At 41.2% G+C, this 20471-nt stretch overlaps 1 protein-coding gene across 10 annotated transcripts in view; it reads right to left on the bottom strand.

Moving 5' to 3' along the window:
• Positions 1–20471, bottom strand: part of Nhlrc2 (NHL repeat containing 2) — a 57960-nt gene that overhangs the window by 35966 nt on the left and 1523 nt on the right. For all 10 annotated transcript variants that reach the window (XR_015621656.1, XR_015621655.1, XR_015621657.1 and 7 more), the window contains 2 exon segments: positions 17779–17931; positions 2111–2566 (listed from right to left, as the gene is read on the bottom strand). Coding sequence is in view for 1 of the 10 variants with exons in the window: in NM_001107444.2 (NP_001100914.1) it covers positions 2111–2566; positions 17779–17931 (609 nt within the window). In the remaining 9 variants the exon portion in view is untranslated.

The following is a 20471-nucleotide window of genomic DNA, read 5'->3' as shown; positions in this document are numbered from 1 at the left end:
TAGGGAGACTAGCAAGTTGGCTCTACAAGTAAAAGAGCTTGCTCCCAAGCCTGACAACCAGAGTCTGACTCTAACCTATAACGATGGAAGGAAAAGAGCTGACTCCTAAGAGCTGTCCTGACTTCTATGCAGGAAGACACAAGCACCCTTCTACTCCCCAACACACAACAAACAAACAAACGTAACAAATAATATTAGGTGGGTGTGGTGGCATATGCTTGTAATCTTAACACTTTGGACGTAGGAAGATTGCTGTGAATTCAGTAAGTCTGGGATACAGTGAGGTCCAGGCCAGCCTGAGACAGAGACAGAGGCTCTGTCTAAAGACCACCAAGTTAAAGAAGATACTAAGAGTTAGCAGTATTTTTAGAGGCATACTTGAAAATACCATTTGCTGTTGTTTTTTGTTTAAAAAGAATATTGTGGGCTGGAGAGATGGCTCAGGGGTTAAGAGCACTGACTGCTCTTTCAAAGGCCCGGAGTTCAATTCCCAGCAACCACATGGTGGCTCACAACCATCTGTAATGGGATCCGATGCCCTCTTCTGGTGTGTCTGAAGACAGTGACAGTGTACTCATATACATAAGAATATTGTTGGGCTGGGCATGGTGACACATTCCCTTAATCCCAGCTCAAGAGGCAGAGGCAGAGGCAGGTGGATCTCTCTGAGCTCCAGAGCAGCCTGAACTACACAGAGTGTTACAGGACAACCAGAAGTATATATAAGACCCTGTTAAAAAGAAGAGCACTTACCTACATCACTCTGAATGTTACAGCAATTAAAATCTGGGTGGGAAGATGGCTCCTCGGGTAATGACGTGCAATCACAAGGATCTGTGTTTGGACTGCCAGCATACACAAGAAGCCAACCACGGCAAAACACGCCCTTACTCCCGGGAAGCAAGTCTATGTGAGCTGAGGCAGTCTGATCTACAGAGACCACCTAGGACTTCACAGTTACGCTATCTTAATAAGAGCGACAGCAACACAACGTGGTGCAAAGCAAGCAAATCTCTGGAGTTCAGTGGGCAGCAAACCTGGCCACACCAGTCAGCTTCATGTTCACTGAAGACCCTGTTTCCAAGGATAAGGCGGAAAGCAATGGAGGAAGACACACAGTGTCAACCTCTGGCTTCTGTGCATTTGTTAGCACACAGGCTCACATAGCATGCATAGACCGCACACACCAAAACCACAAAACCAAAATTCCAAGACATTTTTTGAGTAACAATTGTCATAACTGTTCAAATTGAAAATACCATGTAGCCCAAACCAAAAACTGAAAGCTTCACACAACAACGCATACTCCAATAAAAACCATAAACAATGACACATGAGATGAGAACATCTTAGCACACACAATGAGCAATGGCTCCGGACCCCGTTTAATCTATGTAGTGTGTCCTGTGCTATCAAGTGGGAGTGGCTATAAGGGGTGGCTTTCCCTCTGACTAATTTGTGTTTGTCAGTTCAGCCCAGATGAGCAGATTAGTCTGAATGGACTTGGGAGATTTTACTACTCATGCAGATAGAAGCTAGAGGCATGATCTCATCTAAGGCAGAGAGCTATAAAACTAGATGGCCTGCGCTTGCAAGAAAGGGGAGGGGTCTAGATGTATCCGTTAGTTCTTAAGGGGGAAGCAAGAGAAAAGTAAATATACGTATGAACCCTAGCCTGTTTACTTTATAGGGTAAATATCAAGTTTCTTGGTCACTGTCCTGAGTTCATGTCTAGAAAACTATATGGACATATTTTGTTAGAGAAGAAAACATGAAATTCCCACTTAAAATGTCACTGACCTAAAATCTTGGTATATATTTATATGAACAAATAAATGTGACACTTTTCTTAAAAAACAAGATAAAACACACAATATACCTAAGAAATTATATAACTTAATGATTTCCTCCTTTTGACATGAAGTTTCTGGGTTTTGTTTGTTCTGAAGAGGAGAGGGAGATTAACTTGGACACACAGACTAAATAACAAAATAACTTGGTGATAAAGTCAGATGGCAATTCAGGCTGCCTTTCTATATTGAGCTGTTTTTAAACTGAAAAATATACTACATACTGATCAATAAGCAGCATGATTAGAAGCAAACCTTACCTCCAATACTGTACTGAATCTGCCCGTTCTTCTGAAGAACCAAGATCCTGTGGTGCCCGGTGTCTGCTACCACCAGCCGACCAGTAGTAGGGTCTGCGGCTACTTTGCCAGGGAACAGCAATGGTGAAGGCGGCAAAGACTCTTTAAAGAGTTTTATCCCAATTTTTCCATCTCTGATCTGTCCTCTGTCTTTGTAATACTTTAAAGCAATAGATGTATATGAAAACAGTTTATCTTTGTGACCCTCTCCAATCAAAGAAAACAGCAGGTTTCCACGGGGTCCCAGTATGACCAGTGTTGGCCAGCAGGAAACTTCAAGCTCCTGCCAAAGGCTAGCATCTGTGTCGTTAACCACAGGGTGGGTGATGTTGTACCGAAGGACAGCACTCTTGATGTTGTCCAGGACCTTTTCATTTGGAAACTTAGCTGAGTGAACACCGACAATCAGAAGGCCATCTGAAAAAGAAAAGTGTATGTTAAACATTATGAAAACTTGAAAATAATACATACATTAGCATTTGCTCATTAATATAAAAATCTATAGATTAAAAAACAACTGCGCTCATGTATTTAATTGTATTTAAACATGTATGTACAAAACTGATAAATCTAAATCTCAGATAATTTTAACATTTAAACACACAGGATCAAATTCATGTGCAGGATTAGAACTCTATGTTTTTGGGTAAAGCTTTTAAAGAAAGTGGAAGATTTCAACCATGGGAAGGTATATCACAGAAAGGTAGGGCCAGTGCTACCAAGGAGAAGCTCTTCTGTCAGCTGAAACCCCATTGCATTCTGGTCAGAGAGCCAGGGAAGCTGGAGAGTAGGGGGAAAAGTGAAAATACTCATGCATCAACTTGCATTTCTCTAAACTACACACACAGAAAGCAGGACCAGCAGCAGGACCAGCAAAGTATAGCAAATGCTGAGCACTGAGAACTGAATTACTGAGAAGAGGAGATGAGGAGGGGGCTGGAGGGGTGGTGCAGTGGTTAGGAGCTTGCTCCGTTCACAGAGGATACAGGTTGGGTCCCTGGTCTGCAACTCTGGGTTCAGAGTATTCAGTGCTCTCTTCTGGTCTTGGAAGCACTGTATCCATGTGGGGCACACACACATACACACACAGGCAAAACACACATGCATACGTTAAAAATAATTTTTTTTTTGGTTCTTTTTTTCAGAGGTGGGGACCGAACCCAGGGCCTTGTGCTTCCTAGGCAAGCGCTCTACCACTGAGCTAAATTCCCAACCCCAAAAATAATTTTTTAAAAGATGGGAATTTATAATCAGAAGTAACTGTGCTGAATGTCTACTAAAACAAAGCTAAATTTATCTATCAGGACTTCAACAGAACCCAAGTTCCACACATCACATATCCAATGTCTTGTAGATAGTCACAAACTACTGTTTCACAAAGAATAGTAAACCAGTCCTCAGTCACTCAGAGCCACAGTAAGAACCTGCCTCAAACAAACACCATAAACAAGGGTGTCTGATTTATTATCAAAGGAAATAAAAAATAAACAAGAGCTAGATGCCAAAATAATTTTAATCAGCAGAGACTTACAGCAGCTATAAAATTGTATTCTATGAAGTAAAAGAAAAATACAAATGAAATGAATGAAAAGACAGGAAACAAGCAAAGAGATAAGACTGTAAAAGAAAAACTAAATAAAGATGTCAGCGCTGAAAACACCTACTTGAAACAAAGACACTGAATGAATTCACTGGCAAACAGGTGGCAAAGAAAAAGGCGGGAGCCCAGAGATCAGGTCAGAGAAAGGATACACTCAGGGGGACTGAGGGAAAATAGACACTTCTTCAGGCAACGTCTCAGAACAACATCTTAATAGCTTAGAACATCTAAGGAGTTACAAGAATCCAAAAGGAAAAGAGAAGAAATCAGGGCAAAGCAAGCACTTGAATAATGCCTAATCTTCTAATTGTGGCTACAGTAGAAGTGTACGTAACTCCAGGCCAGCACAGCATCAGACCTAATAGAGGAAAGTGTGTCTTACCAGCTCCTAACCAAACTGCTGAGATGCACAGTTAAACAGCCATGGATACCCAGGAAAATCACGAGGAGCAAATACCTGCAAAGTGGAAGAGTGGGAGTGGGCAGAAGTGGGAGGATTTGAGACTTTGGCCAAATTACTCACTTTTTATCAGTCTTCTCACGTGTGAAATGGGGAAGCAATCTTGAATGACTCCCAAGGTTAAGTGCATGAAGGAATGATTTGTGTACATACTTAGCCTAGTACTTAGTACACAGTGAAATCTCACCTAACTTAACCACGATCTTTCAAATTAAAAAAAACAAAAAAACAAAAAAACCCCTCTAAATTCCAAAAGAAATTAGCAGCATTAAACTTCACAACTACGTCACGCTGGGAAATATGAGGATGTAACCTAGTATACATGATATAGCACATTGCTCGCCTGAATAAATATGCAGATACAAATGGGGTCATCTAGCTAAAGGAGACTGGAGCATATCCACGAGACAGGTGAAAGGAGTGAGCCAGGCTAACCACAAAGGGCAGGCAAAGCCTCAGCAGGCTGGGAGGAACACCAGGGAACCAGACTACACCTGCATCCCACCTCTCCCCCCCACCCCCTTCCGTGGTCCAGGAATGTTAGCTCCACAATAAAGGGCACTTGCTAGCCACTCCTTAAATAAGACAGAGCTGACAGGGGCTCTAGTTTGTCCTTCTTCCCTTTCCCTTTCTATATCCGAGGCTCCATCTGCCACTGAGATACTAAACGGAAGCAACAGGTACTAAACCATGTAGACTGGTCAGCCAGCTCCCGATTCAATAGGTAGGTCAGCTCCTACAGGAAATCCTCAGCCTTTGTTACCTGATCAGTTCTGTTTCTGCAGAACAAAGCCTGACCATCACATGCACCTCTACTGACAGTGCTGTTTTGATCTCTGCTCTGCATCTACACGTATGGCATCTCCATCCATCCATGGCAGCTTCCCTACTCACCCAGATCGGATGAAAGCTCCCCTCTGCTTCACTGCACTCTCCCCACTCCATTATTACATGAATTTATCCTCCCTTGGACATCTTGTAATTTAATTTCATTTCTAATATCTTGAATTTTTTGTTTCTCAAATTCAATCAATACCCATTTCTTCTTTTTCTTTTTAATTTTAATATTTCTGACCCAAGTTGGTTTTCATTAGTCTTAAATGCTGTTTGAAGACATTACTTCAGTAAGGAAGTTGTCAAGTCTGACTGTTAGTGACATTCTCTTTCCTGCAGTTTTTTATGGATGTGCCCACCTTATTATCATCTTGGAAGCCAGGTTCCTAACCTGAGAGCTCCCTCTTCTGACAGCTGTTTTTTGTATCGTTTCATTTATGGACACCACGTGTGGAGGAAGTGCTGGCTGTAACTCTCCATCCTTCATACTGGATCCTAAACTGTCCCATTTACTTCCTTCTTTCGCTTTGGGGATCCATCTGAGGGAAACCACACCCTGCTTGCGTATTTGATGCTTGTCCCAAAGCAACACTTCTCCATCCTTCTCCTCCCTGAACATTTAAGGTAAGTATAACTAGGACATCCAAATCTCTGTCAAACATTTTGTATTGGGTATTTCTTACTAGGACCAAAGGGTCATTCTGTTTCTGTTCTAAGTCTTCAGAATTATACTACTTTTCTTTCAAAACTATTGCATTTTATTTTTTCTTTAAAAATTCTATTTAAGAGAAAAAGTAGTAAGAAATGAAATAAAGTACAAGGCAGAGCAGCTAAAGAAACAGGTGCATGAATGACAAACCTATCCATGAAAACCATGTTGTTATACCCACCCCCAACACACCCGGGCGCAGACACAGACAGACAGACACACACACACAGAGACACAGACAGACAGACAGACAGACAGACAGACACACACACACACACACACACCCCAAGGCTACAAAGATGCCAAGGGTGTTAAAATGAAATACAAGGAGCAGCACATGAATCCCCTGTCCTTCAAATGAACACTGTAACTTCTGGTGGAGGCAGTTGGAAAGACAGCCTCGATAACTGTTAAGACTAAACAAAAAACAAAGACAGCTTAGGAGCCATGAGCTCCTTGGAGAAATGGTAACTTTCGGGATGGGCTGTGAAAGTGCGGGAGGAACTAGAAATACTCTGCTGTGAGAAGGAAGTACTCCAAAAATGGCGTGAGCACAGGAGGCAGCTGGTGGGCAAGACACTGGTTAGATCTGGGACAATGCAAACACTGAAATAAATAACAGTAATAATTCAAAAGTCGCCAAATTCAAGTAAGAGCTTATAAGTTAAGCCCGTTTATTTATGTATATTATATAGCTATAATAATCTAAATCAAAATATACGGTGGTATTTCCTACATACTTTCCCCCAATATTTTCCCCAAGAAATGATGAATGGGGTGACACCGCAAGGATGAGAAGTTGAAATGAGGCAAAGAGAGTGGTGAAGGAGATTCAGGGGGAGGAAACAGCACATGCAAAGAAGATGGAAGTTTGAGAAGCGAGAACAAACACCCGGAAGTGGCCTTCAAAGTCAAGGTCAGCATTTAGACCTCTGTTCTACGTGCAACTGAAGTTACAAGGGAAGTGAAAAGCAAGTACTGAAGATCCTTCAATACTTCAAACTGCCCTCATGAGAGTCCCTCCCAATCTGCACTCTTTGGTGTTTAGTTATAGAACTGCATTATTGTACATCCAACTACATTAGATTGCTAGAGTGTCTCTGTAATAACCCATGGGGTGCCTTCATTTCATTCCTCTTACCCCTACTTGTTCAGCCTGTACCCCGTCTCAGAGCAGAAGTCTCTCTACAGACCTGCTATACCTACCTATAGCAAGCATGAGAGCCTTGTACTCACAGATAAGCACCACGGAAATCAGGAATGTTAGACATGCAGGACTGTCTCAAGGGGAAATTCTACCTGTTTTCCACACAGAAGGCTGGGAGTAGATCAGTTAGATAGCCTGGTGATCTATCTGTGCTACCTGTAGGACCAGGCCACATCTGAAGCCCCGCCCCTGCCCAGACTCCTCCCCCTGTACCTTTACCTTGAACACTTTCCTCAGTCAACAGAACCCACTTGATTCCTGCTATCTGTATGACCAGGACACACCAGGTTCTCCCATCTCATAAAAGAGGTCACACATACAGTACAAAACAGTTTTGATGCTTTACTGTGCACATGGAATTGAGTCAGTTGTTACCAGGAAGCATTTTTCTAAAACCATTCTTTACTTAAATATGTCTAAATAAACTGTCCGGTGTCAAGACTCTAGAGTCTGAACCAACACTAGCAAAGTCATGCTGAACTGACTGCCATCTTGCCACATGCAGATCATTACTCTGTTGACCCTGGCATTTGCAGATTTCGATACCTGTCTTATCCATAATGAGTTACCTCCCTAAGTCAGACTGATCTCTTAAAAACACAGAAACATGACTATATCACCATCTTGCAAAAAATCCCTCTCTTCTTAGTAAGAAGATCAAGTGTCATTGCAGAAGCATCTCCCGATCTTCCACCTCTCTTCCCTCTCCCAAGGTGCTGCAGCAATCTGAGTGTCCTTTGGTTCCTTAGGCTATCACTCATTACAATCCCTCTTTCCCCATCTTTCTCTGGTTCTAAAATCAACTGTAGTCTAAAGTTATGGAGTAGGAAATCACAGAAATCAGTTATTCGTGTTTTTAGACTACACACCCTCCTAAGCAGTGCAGTGGAATCTCAGACTCACTCAGCCCATCTAAAATCTAACATCCCCCTTTCAAGGGATCTATGTTGAATCCACTACCCACATTAGCCACTCAGTTGCTGTACTAGTTCTGTATTCAAGTAACCAACACTGTAGTTAATTATGGCCCTAAAGCTCAGGAACAGTAGTGCTAGCAATTCATGTTTGTCAATGAAGAAGGCATACATATTTTTCAGTGAAAAGGTGAGAGATTTTGACTTAAGGAATGAAAATAAAATCTATGGTAAGAATGCGTATTTATTCATCATCCATTAAGACAGAAAAAGAAACCTGTGCTAGAGTCTTACTATTATATCTCAAATTGAAAGTGGCTCAAGTGAATTGTGGCTTAAGGCCACAATTAGTAAGTGATAGCACTTACTAATGAAAAAAGGGGCCTTACAGTAATTACAGATAGTGAGCAGTATCCACAAGGCTTTGGTTAAACGCCTTACAGGTCAAGGGCACTGGTATGTAAGTAGAAGGAAGATGACACACACACACACTCTCTCTCTCTCTCTCTCTCTCTCTCTCTCTCTCTCTCTCTCTCTCTCTCCGTATGTATGTATGTATGTATGTATGTATGTATGTATGTATGTATATCTCATATCACAGTCCAAATATTGATTCATATATAGACAACTGTCAAATATTTTTCTCACTTTTTAGCATTAAGTCTTAAAATATTCAAATACTTTTCTTAAACTAGTTTGCCATTACCTAGGTCCTAACAATTAGGATGAGAAGCTTCTTCCCTCTGCGACTCCAACATAAGGATCAACACATGAAAAGCATGAAAGGAACAAGAGAGGAAAGCAAAGAGGAATGAGAAGGCAGAAAGGGAAGGAGGAAAGGAGGACAACTTCAAAAGCATCAGCAACAAAATAACTTCTAACAAATCATTCCAAAAGCCTGCAAAGAAACATGCTGGTTTGAATGAACATGGACCCAACAGGCTCAAATATTTGGATGCTCAGCCAGCAGAGGGTGGAACTGCATGGGAAGGATTAGGAGGAGTAGGAGGCGGAGCCTTGTTGGAGCCAGTGTGTCACACCAGCCTCAATGTCTCTGCTTCTGCCCGTTGTATATGGATCAGGGTGTAGATCTCTCGGCTACTGCTCTGGCACCACACCTGTCTGCTTACTGCCATGAGGACCATGTAAAGACTCTAAAACTGTAAGGAGACCCCCATTAAGTAACTTTTAAGTATAAGAGTTACTTTGGTCATGGTCTCTTCACAGCAACGGAACAGTAACTAAGATTCAATTGAATACACTGGAACAGAAAGTGTTCAGCAACAGTCTACATGATAATCTAGTCAAACAGAAGGACAAAATATTTGAGGCCTTCTTGAATACATTTAAAAAAGTAAAACCTGCACCCTAAATGGTAAGCATAACTTTATAAAATAAAAGAGGAGAGAAAAATCATCTCAGGCACAGGAACCTTATAGATAACAGTATTAAAAAGCAAGAGGGAGGGGCTGGGGATTTAGCTCAGTGGTAGAGCGCTTGCCTAGCAAGCGCAAGGCCCTGGGTTCAGTCCCCAGCTGAAAAAAAAAAAGCAAGAGGGCTGAGAAAAGGCTCAAAGTGTTGCTGCTGTTCAAGCAGAAGATGTGAATTCAGAGCCAGCACCCGTGTAAAAGGAGAGCACAAAAGCTCCCCAATCATAGCAGAGGGGAGATGAAGGCAGGCTGACCCCAGGGACTCTGGCCAGCCAGTCCAGCCAATCTGTGAGCTCCAGCTTCACCACAACAAACAACTCTGCCTCCAAAAACTAAGGAGGAGTCTGAGGAGGCAGCCTCTGGCCACCATACACATTCACCCAGACATACCCTGCCACCACCAGCACTAGCACCAGAACCACCAGCACCACCAGCACCAGCAGCACCAGTACTACCAGCACCAGCACCAGCACCAGCACCAGCAGCACCAGCACCAGCAGCACCAGCAGCACCAGCAGCACCAGCACCAGCAGCACCAGCAGCACCAGCACCAGCACCACCAGCACCAGCACCACCAGCACCATGCAACAATATCATAGATGACCTGGGGCAAAGCTAGGTAGGCTGAAACAAAGGGAGAAAGGGTCCCATAGGCAGAAGACACTGGACAATTGGTGAAATCAAAACCACTAAAGATTAAGTTGAAGCAGGGACAGAAAGAAAAAAAAAGTCAGACTAAACCCCAGAAAATATGCCATAAAATGAGCAATATTTTCACAGGAGCTCAACTACTTAAGGACACCACAGACCGATAACTAAATAGGTTGTGGGAAAAGAAAAGAGAATGTAGCACATATACAGGTAAGAGTTAGCACAGCAGACCTGTCTGTCTGAGGCCTATGTGTAAGAAGGGCTCACCACTCCAGACGGCACAGATGCGGTGGCTCACCATGGCTGCACTGTGTATAAACCATGTGATTTACACTGAACAAACATTCTCTGATGTTCTAGAATATGCCACAGAAAATCAGCTGCCCCTGTGGGCACCTCCACTAAAAACGTGGGAAATGAACCAAACGAGTGGTGGGAAGCTCCCTGGGTGGCAGTGTGCCAAATGTGTCTCTGCCCATGCTGGAGGAGGTGTGCCATGTGTCTCCACCAAGAAAGGACGGGCACCCTGCATCTGGTCTCCCCGCATCTGCTCCTGCACAGCTTCTCCTCGATGCTGCTTGTGTCCTTGCTGTAATCACTTAGAGCCTCAAAGGCAACGCTCCTCTGAATCTGAGGCTGAGTCTTCACCTGGCTGGTTCTCTACATTGTCATTGAGGGTGGTTTGGAAACTACTCAAAGTGAACTAAACTCACTTCCCTTCAAGGTTTACTCTCACTGTAAAGTTCAGGTGTAGTCCTCAATGCGAGTGAAGTGTGAAACAGAGAAGGCCTCACCTACTGCATGACGTGTACTAGTGCTCACCCAGCAATAACAAAATATTCAGGCTTTAAAACAGAAATCTGATGCAAGCCAGGCAGTGGTGGTGCATGCCTATAATCACAACACTTTAGAGGCAGATGGACGTGAATCTCTCTAAGTTCAAGGCCAGCCTGGTTACAAAGCAAGTCCTAAGACAGCCAAGGGCTGTTACACAGAGAAACACTGCCTTGAAAAAACAAAAAACAAACTAGAACTCTGATGCAGTTATGCATTAAATATAACTAGAAATCACACTAACATATGCGAAGCTTTCCTAAGAAAATGCTTTGTATAAATTAAGAATATTTTCCCTGTGATACCAGCCATTGTCCTAAATAAGTACTGTAACAATAACTTCTGAGGTAATAGCATAAGGAGTTAAAATCTTAGGAACGCTCACGCAACAAGCAGACATCACTGGGACTGTTACCAATTTAATACAAACTTGTGTTGAATTCCTATGAACTAATGACCTCAGGGCACAGTTATTTCTTTTAAAACATGTAAGCATCAGTGACTCATTACAATTGAGCATTATTTACTTTTGCTTAAAATAGTTTTTCATATGCTATTATAAAAATGATATTGGTCACTATTGCAGACTGGAGCTTAAAAGCTGTTATTTACTTACTGATTTATTTATTTATTTACTCTGGGTTTTGCTATGGAGTCCAGGCTGGCTTAGAATTCATAATCTTCCAGCCCCTGCTTACTGAGTGATGGAATTAGAGGTTGAACCACTAAGCCAGGCAAGAGTGGGTTTGAAACAGAGTCTCTGTCAAGGTGTTTGAATTAATGAGAAATCCTTCATTCTGCTGAGCATGTCTTGTGAACTGGGATTTAGAATATGCTGCAGCCATTAGGACAGGAACAACACTGCTGCACTATGCTCACAAATGTCCCAGACAGCGGAAGACATCCAGCTGTAAGAAAGCAAGTTTAGGGCTGGAGAGAAGGCTCAGCCATTAAAGGATAGGCTCACAACCAAAAATATAAGAAAGCAAGTTTAATCTGGTGACAATCTACTGAACTTTTGAACCATTTGAAGATTTCTAGATATGTCTTTTCAACATGAATTGAATTATCTTCTGACAATACACAAACTTTTGAGTTACCGAGATTTTCATATAGTAGCATATTATTTCAGCAATGTTTCTTTGAAATTAAAAGTCTGAGACCACTTCCCAAGTATATTCCAAGACTTAAAAATTTATTCTACAAACGGAATTCAAAACAGACAAATGCAGAAACACAAATTAGTCTACAGCAGTGGTTTTCAACCTTCCAACACTGTGACTCTTTAATGTCGTTCCTCATGCTGTGCTGACCCCCAAACCATAAAGTCATTTCATTGCTAATTTTGTTACTGTCATGAACTGTAATATAAACTGATATGAAGGATATCTGATATGCGACCCCAAAGGGGTCTCGACCCGGCAGTTAAGAACGGCTTCTCTACAGTCTACCAGTTTCAGAATAAGATACCCCATGGTGTGTGTGTGTCTCAGTCAGGGCTTACTGCTGTGAACGGACACCATGGCCAAGGCAAGTCTTACAAGGACAACTTTTAATTGGGGCTGGCTTACAGGTTCAGAGGTTCAGTCCAGTATCATTAAGGCAGGAGAAACGTGAAAGCATCCAGGCAGGCTTGGTGCAGGGGGAGCTCAGAGTTCTACATCTTCATCTGAAGGCTGCTAGTGGAAGACTGACTTCCAGGCAGCTAGGATGAGAGTCTTAAAGCCCAAGCCTGCAGTGGCACACCTACTCCAACAAGGCCACACTCCAAATAGTGCCACTCCCTGGGCCAAGCATATTCAAACCATGACAGTATGCTAGCAAACTAGTGATTCAATTTGATGGACCTGTTCAAAATCAAATTTTTTAAATTTCCTGATTTGTAGCATTTGTTGACTTTCGTGTATAAATACATTCCCTATGGCCAATTTCAAGTTTACAGTTGGTTCATAAAAATGTCTATATTCCAAACAAATGGATCCCACTGGTCAGTAGGATTCCATGCTAAGGAACAAACAGAATTTTCCCCAAAGTGCACAGATTTGTCTTTATAATGTTAATTTTAAATGTAAAAACAGGATTAAAGCAACCCTTCTCCCCACCTCCCCACCCCCCATGGTTGAAGAAGGCCTCCAACTTGTCACACTCCTATCTCAGCTCCCCAAGTGCTGGCATTACAGCACACACCATCACACACAGCCTGTTTTGTGTTCAGAAATGCTATTTTCTACAAATTTTACTGCCTTAACAATCCTTTACTGTAGTAGAGAACTAAGTACAATCATACTGTTAGACAACTATCTCTAACCACCAGCCATCTCTGACCTCCTCATCTTGCAAAACTGAAAATCCCAGACACAAAGTCAAGGCCATCCTGGGCTAACAGTAAGCTCTAGACCAGCCTGGGCTAAGAATGAGATCCTACAAATAGAATTCCCTGAAACTTAATCGTTGCACAGTAAGTCCTTATTAGTCTTTCCACACCATTTTACTTCCTATCTCTATGTTTGACTATTCTAGATAATTCACTTCAGTGGAATCTCAATCTCTCTCTCTCTCTCTCTCTCTCTCTCTCTCTCTCTCTCTATGTGTGTGTGTGTGTGTGTGTGTGTGTAAGGGGGGGGGCTGATTATCTTACTTAGTATAATATCGTATTTTCAGGGCTCCTCAAAGCTGTCAACATTCCCTTCCTTCCTGGGGGTGAGTACTAGCCCCAGTGGGTGTGTCTATTTCCCCTTTCCATTCAGCCTGCAGTAAGAGTCTGGTTGTTACTGTGACTTGGCTACAGTGACTAACAGCAGTAGATAAAGGTCTGTTGGGGTTTCTCTCTCTTCACGGCTTACTCCTGGTAGACTTTGAGCTTTCAGACACTTCTGTTTCATCAGTAACACACCATTCTATGTGCTCTTCTAATCCTTATTCCAACAGAACGAGTAGTAATAGCTTCACCTGTACTTCTGATTTTAGTAATCTAGCTAAGGTTGTCAATTATATTGATATTACCAAGAAATCCGTTTTTAGCTTCTATGATTTTTCTTTTGTCTATTCTGTTTTTCTCTACTCAAACCTTCACTGTTTGGTGCCTTCTGCTAATTTCACAGAAGTTAGTTCTTTTTCTAGTTCTTTATGCTGTAAGTTTGATATATTTTTTAAATGTATTTATAAGCTTTCTTTCTTATGCCATAAATATTTGTTTCTAAGTACTTTCTAATTGTCATATAATCTCTATTTTGGTCTATTGGGTATTTAAAGATGTGTTTAATTTCTACAAACCATTTATCACTCCAGCTTTCTTTCCATCGATTTCTAACTTTAATTGATAACAGAGAAGATACTTGGAATATTCTTTTAAAACCTACTGAAAACACTCTGACCTGATATATGTTCTGTCCTAGAAAATGATCCATGTGCACTTGAACAAAATGTGTGTCCTACAGCGTTGAGGTTTTGTGTAAGCTGCAGATCTAGCTGGGTTAGAATGTGTGACCTTTCTCCCTCTCTGCACTTCTTTGCTCCATGTACATGTTTTCTCTTCCTCTTCCCCCTTCCCTCTGCCTCCCTCCTTTGGGACCAGTGAACCCACCTGAAAGCAGCTTCCCAATAAACCTGCCTTTATAGACTTTAAAAAAAGAAAAAGGAAGAAAGGAAGAAATGTGTGTCCTGACAATGCTGAGGTGTTCTATGTAGGTTGGAGATCTAGCTGCGTTATTGTGTATTTTCAATTCCTTTATTTCCTTACTTATCTTCTGTCAGGATATTGCATTCATTATGGAGAATGGGTATTGAATTCTTCAACTACTATCACAGAACTGTCGATTTCTTCCCTCAAATCTGTTGATACCTTTTAGACTAACTTTTATTATACATTTGTCTACTAATTCTTGCAGACATCAAGCTACAACATCACTGCTATGATAATGTAGTTTTTCTAACTACTGTGTGTTTACTTACCCGTTTCTTCCCAGCATATGGCATGTGTTCCTGTCCACCTGCAGAACTCTTAACAAGCTTCCAGCTTTTACGTTTCCTTTCTCTCTCACTTGTGAAGCATAACTTGCAATTGCAAAATTTTGCACAAAGTCTTCCTTTAGAAATCAGAATACACTGGCCCACTGCCTTCAGCGTCTGGCCTCATCACACCCAACCATCTGAGGGAACTGCCAACTCCTCACGCTCTCTGAACACAATGAGCCCCTTCTCTCCTATTGCTGAGTTCTCTGTCCTTGTCTCTCAGCACTGATTCTAGTCTTGGTGTGGTTCTCTTTGAGTCCACTGCACTTATGAGTTCAGTGAACATGCTGGATACTTGTAATCATGTCTTTCATTAAACTGGGACAGGTTTTGGCCATTCCTTCTCTAAAAGTCCCTGCTACAAAGCACCTGATCTAGGTGATGGTATTCCATGTTTCTGCTGCCTTAGCTCTGAGCTCAGAGTCTTGTCTTTGGCTGCTTCAGTCTGCCTCCATCGCCCACTCCAGATGGTACAGTCTTCAGTCCCAGCGCTGGCTTTGTGTTGTCAAAGGTCCTCCTACCTCTTTACTGCTCTTTCCTTTTGCTTGTGCACTGTTTCATCTTTTCTACACCTTCCTCTTGTTCTATAAGCACCTTTAATTTGTTTTAAGAGAGTCTCATACACCTATCATTTGATCTTTTAAAGAGATAGTTTCCGTGGTTTATGTTTTCTTAGAATTGGCTATTCTTCCTTGCCTTTTTGGTTTAGTTTTAAATTATCTTGTGACTTTGCTAAAAATATTCAGCAACTTTGCCTTCAAAAGAATGAGAGTTCCACCCTGACAGAGTCTGCCTACAGAACTATCTCTGAAGGATATTTCTGCGCTTCCTACTCCTCCACCTTCCTGGACCCTTTCTACTTACAAAGTGTTATGCTTTTCGGAGACAGTAAAAAAATAAAATAAAATAAAAAATCCATGTCAACTGGCAGAAGGCACAGAGCCTTGGGAGGAGGGCACTGGCTTTCTCCCAGTGTGGTGTCAACCAACTAAGCTAACTACACAGTCACTTAGGGGTCAACATGAGGATTGTTAACACAGTATGCTCAGAAATAAAATTTTATTATGTCTATCAAAAACTCAAGCAAAACAAAATAAAAAACTGTCTTCAACTTTGTCACATCCTCAATGGAAGAAGAGAGTCTGAATTCTTAGGAATGCCCTAAAGAACACTTCACAACATGAGTTAACATATCAACCTTTGTCTCACAACATGAGTTAACATATCAACCTTTGTCTCACAACATGAGTTAACATATCAACCTTTGTCTCACAACATGAGTTAACATACCAATCTTTGTCTCATTTTATTTATTCATTTTTATGTGTTTAAAGATTATTTATATATTTTATGTATGTGAGCCCTCTGTCTGCACATACACTGGCAGTCCAGAAGACAGCATGAGGAACCATTACAGAGGGTTGCAAGCCACCATGTGGTTGCTGGGAATTGAACTCAGGACCTCTGGAAGACCTGTCAGTGCTCTAACCGCTGAGCCATCTCTCCGTTTTGTCTCTTTTCATATTTATCAAAGGTCCTGTCCAATAAACCTATCTGTGGGGGAAGAATGCGACTTCTTCTGGCATCTTTGCTGCTTACCTGACACATGCAAGGTGAGCATGTCCTGCTGCCCATTTTTAATGTCGCATGCACTATTCCTTAGTTCTGGGTTTAGATGGTTCTGTTTCACTGGAAAATCTTTATAAAGTGTCACAGGCAAAGTGAGTTACTACTCTTTGGGGGAGAGGGTTCTATAAGACTTTTAAATTTTTACATACATTAATTTTACAAAATAATGGATTTTTCCACCTTAATGCATCTTACTCAGACTTGTTGCATATTTCCTAAAAGCATATTCATAATGCATGCTTAAAAGATGTGCTGGCTGGAGTAAGACACAGAGGCACATACTATTAGGGCATAATAAATAAAACACAGTCCTTAAATGTGTACACGTCAATTCTGATCACCTAGTCTCTTATAAATCTCTTCGCTAATATTGTTAAAATAGAATATATTACAGCTAAAAAGCTTGTGACTCTATTGTGTGTTTGGATTTCACCAGCAGACTCGTTCAAGTATGTCCCTAGGGATCCTCCATGTACTCATGGTCTACCCAGCGTCAGGTCACAAAATTAGTAACCATATTGCTTTCATATAGACGCCAGGAGTACTGACTAGTTCACACTTAAATGAAAGCATTTTATCAATTTGTTTACTCTCTTGTTATTTTTAGAAAGAAGTCAACAAAAAATAAAAACCTGATTACTTTCCTACCTGGACAGCAAACACTAGGATAATCTCCCCATACCCAGAGGCCCTAATGCTGGAAGAGGATTTCCTGTGGGCTTTAGAAAACATTAACTATAATGAATCACCTCATAATGATACAAGGTCAGGGAAAAGTACCTGCTGTATTCTGCATTCCACTGTGGAATGAGCCTAACAACATTTCCTGCTAAGAATTTAAACCTTTGTATTACCACACTGAGAAGAGCATAAAATTGTGGCCAGATGTTTCACTTTTTCATAGAACAAATTTAGTTAAGCCTGGGATAGAAAAAGACTTTTCTAAGTATCTCATCATGACAAAAGTAAATTAGGCTCTTACCCACAGACAAAACCTGAATCCTAAATTCTGGTTCTCAGGCAAACCATTATCACTAAATTTAACCCCTCATGAAAAAGCGCATGGAAACCGAGCGTGGCAGGTTAGTGGAATATGGTAGGCAAGTCAGGAAGTCTAGATCTTGAAGGCCAACCTGACTCACAGGAGGAAGGCGGTCACTGTTCACTCACAGACTCAGATCAACCTGACTACCTGGTAGGGGACAGGAGTCAGTGATTCATAGATTCAGATCGCACTTAGAAGTACCACACAGTCTTGCCAAATGGTCAGTCCTCTTTGAGTAAAAGAGCCAGATGCTCTTCCAGTGCTTATGTGCTCAGTGTGTGAGACACCAATCAAAGAGCAGGTACCTGTGTCAGAGAACGTGCGCTCCAGGGCGTGGAGATCGGGCAGCACATGGATGCAGTTGATGCAGCAGTAAGTGAAGAAGTCGAGGATGACCACTTTCCCACACAGGTCTCTGTAAATCGACAAAGGCTCTTCTGTATTCAGCCATTCTAGTCCTGGAATTTATACAAAACAAATTACACCAATGAAAGGAAACAAAAAGAAAAAGGGTAATTTAAACTGTCCATTAAAATGTGAATCTCTGTTCAAAGACCAGTATAAATAGCCAAACACTTTAAGAGTCTCCTTTCTATTAATAAATAAGAGAACAACTTCATGATTCTAACAACGTCGGCATGTTTGATTTCATGAGAAAGATCAATGAGACAACCATGTGGAGACTAAACCTGGAGAGGGACGAACAGGAAGAGGGTGGGAGCACGGAGAAAGGGCATCTGCTCTGTGAGGCGACCTGTGAATGTACCCACCCAAAACCACTACACGCGATACTAAATCCTTTCAGAAATAGTGGAGCAGCCTTGGGGAGTGAATAAAATCAACACATTCAAACAAAAGCAAGAGGAAATAAGAATTATTTTAAAAAATCTAACTGCACCCATAATCAAGTGTAGCAGGGACACGGACACAAAGGCCAAGGTCATGAGCAGCAAGGAACCAAGAGGACCAGGATGCGTGAAGGACAAACATAACATGCCCCAGTTACTCTTACAGAAGAGACGTTACCATGTTCTAGGGCTGCACGAAACTAAATATAAAACAAAATACATTAAAGGCAGAGTTAGAAGAACCCTTACTAGCGTTGATGAAGATCATGTTCTCTTCCCTTCAAAGAAAAGTAGGAACTTAAATTTAGTTTTAATATAGAATTTACAATTAGTTGGCAACATTTCAAACTTTTTATTCTATACAATGACTTTGCTAAATTAAAAAGTACAGCATTCCTATATAAGAAAACAACATTTATCGCTTATCAGTAAATAAACACAGTTATTATTCACTGTACCTTGAAGTACACAGAAATAGTTTAAAGAAACTGAAAGCTGAAGTTGACAGAAGACATAGACAGGTCCACCTCAGATCCCTTGAGTGGCTACCTGAACCCTGTCAGCCGCAGGTGTCAGGTGTAGACACCAGGTTTAGATGTCTGCTTTTTTACATACTGCCCTCCTTAAGCCACTTGCAGTTTGAGGTGCAGGGGCAAAACTGTGCAGTTACCCGTTCCTTGTTTACAATTTGAAGGGTTAAAATTAACTCTTACTGGAGACCTTAGGACCACAGCACACGGTTGTTCTTCATACAGTCAGAAATGTCGCCTTTCCACTTAAGGGAGAAACTTTAGACTTTCTCCGTGGCATATCCAATAAATGACATCATCACTCTTGAGATTGGGAGCCATGATTACTGAGATAGGGGACTTAAGCGTTGTGGTTCTGATGACGACGAGCTGACTAGCAGTGGGCAGCACACACAACACTGAGATGTAGACAAGGGCTGACGGGTATCATGAACAACAGGATGATTAACATCTTGGAGAGGACACAGGAGGAAGGCACACAAGTGCATCATGCCACTAGAACAACGTACGATTTAACACATATCAACAGTTTATTTCTGGAAACTTCCATTGAATATTTTGAGGTGATTAACTATCGGTCCCTGGAACCCGATAGGAGGACCAATGTAGCAAGGATTATCAACAACAGAAACTGTAGTTATTCAATTTTAACAACATTCTAGAAAAGATGATCCCTAACAAATTAGTATTTCCACCAAATATGCAAAAGGTTTTAGGGCTCAGTGAACACTTAATCATTCCTCTTGATAAGTATTAGCTACATATTTAATTGATGACACAGAACAACTAATTAACCTACTAGTTGATGTGTATTTCACATCCCACTTGTAAGATATTTAGGACTCTATAAATAGGCACTTGTTAAGAGTGCCTTATCGGAAGCGCAAGGCCCTGGGTTCGGTCCCCAGCTCCGAAAAAAAGAACCAAAAAAAAAAAAAGAGTGCCTTATTGAGGGCATAGAAGCAGTTATTTAAGTTTTTTGTGTTAAGTAATTTAGGTTATTGTGCTGGGTATTTACCAGATTTAATGATAATAATGTATTTTAAGCAGCAATAATTATAATGAATACAATAAATGGCCAACACTTAATGAGTCTTCTTGTTTTCTAAGAATTTGCCTGATTCACCTCCACTTAAATACCAGAAAAAGTAAATACCAGTTCCACTTTCTTCACGAGTGAAAAAAAAAATCAAGGCCTGGAGAAATCAAGTAATGTGCTCAAAATCAAAAAGCTAACGAAAGAAGTGCGGGGATTCAGTTTCAGGTCGTCCTGGATTACCTGTTAAACTGCAGGTGGTACCTTCTGAAGAATGAGTGTTTTCTAAGCAGATCTGTAAACTACAATCAAGACCAAGCATAACTTTACCTCAAAAACTGCTGTTTGTTTTTAACATTCTGTTAACAACTGGGTGCCATAGAACATGAGGCTATGTCAAAAACAAAGCCTGATTAATTTCTTACTTGTATGATGTCAGTCACAGTGATCAAATATCATAGTAATATAGTAAACTTACTAGAAAGACAAACAAAACTAGGAAACTGCAACATTTCTCAAAATTCTAGCTGATGGCCTGCTGGTTTACAATGGTGTATTACTATGTGCTTTATTACAAAGGTTTC

Source organism: Rattus norvegicus, chromosome 1 (assembly GCF_021556685.1).
Source record: "Rattus norvegicus strain SHRSP/BbbUtx chromosome 1, alternate assembly SHRSP_T2T, whole genome shotgun sequence".
Lineage (NCBI taxonomy): Eukaryota > Metazoa > Chordata > Mammalia > Rodentia > Muridae > Rattus > Rattus norvegicus.
This window is presented reverse-complemented; position numbering and strand designations above follow the sequence as displayed.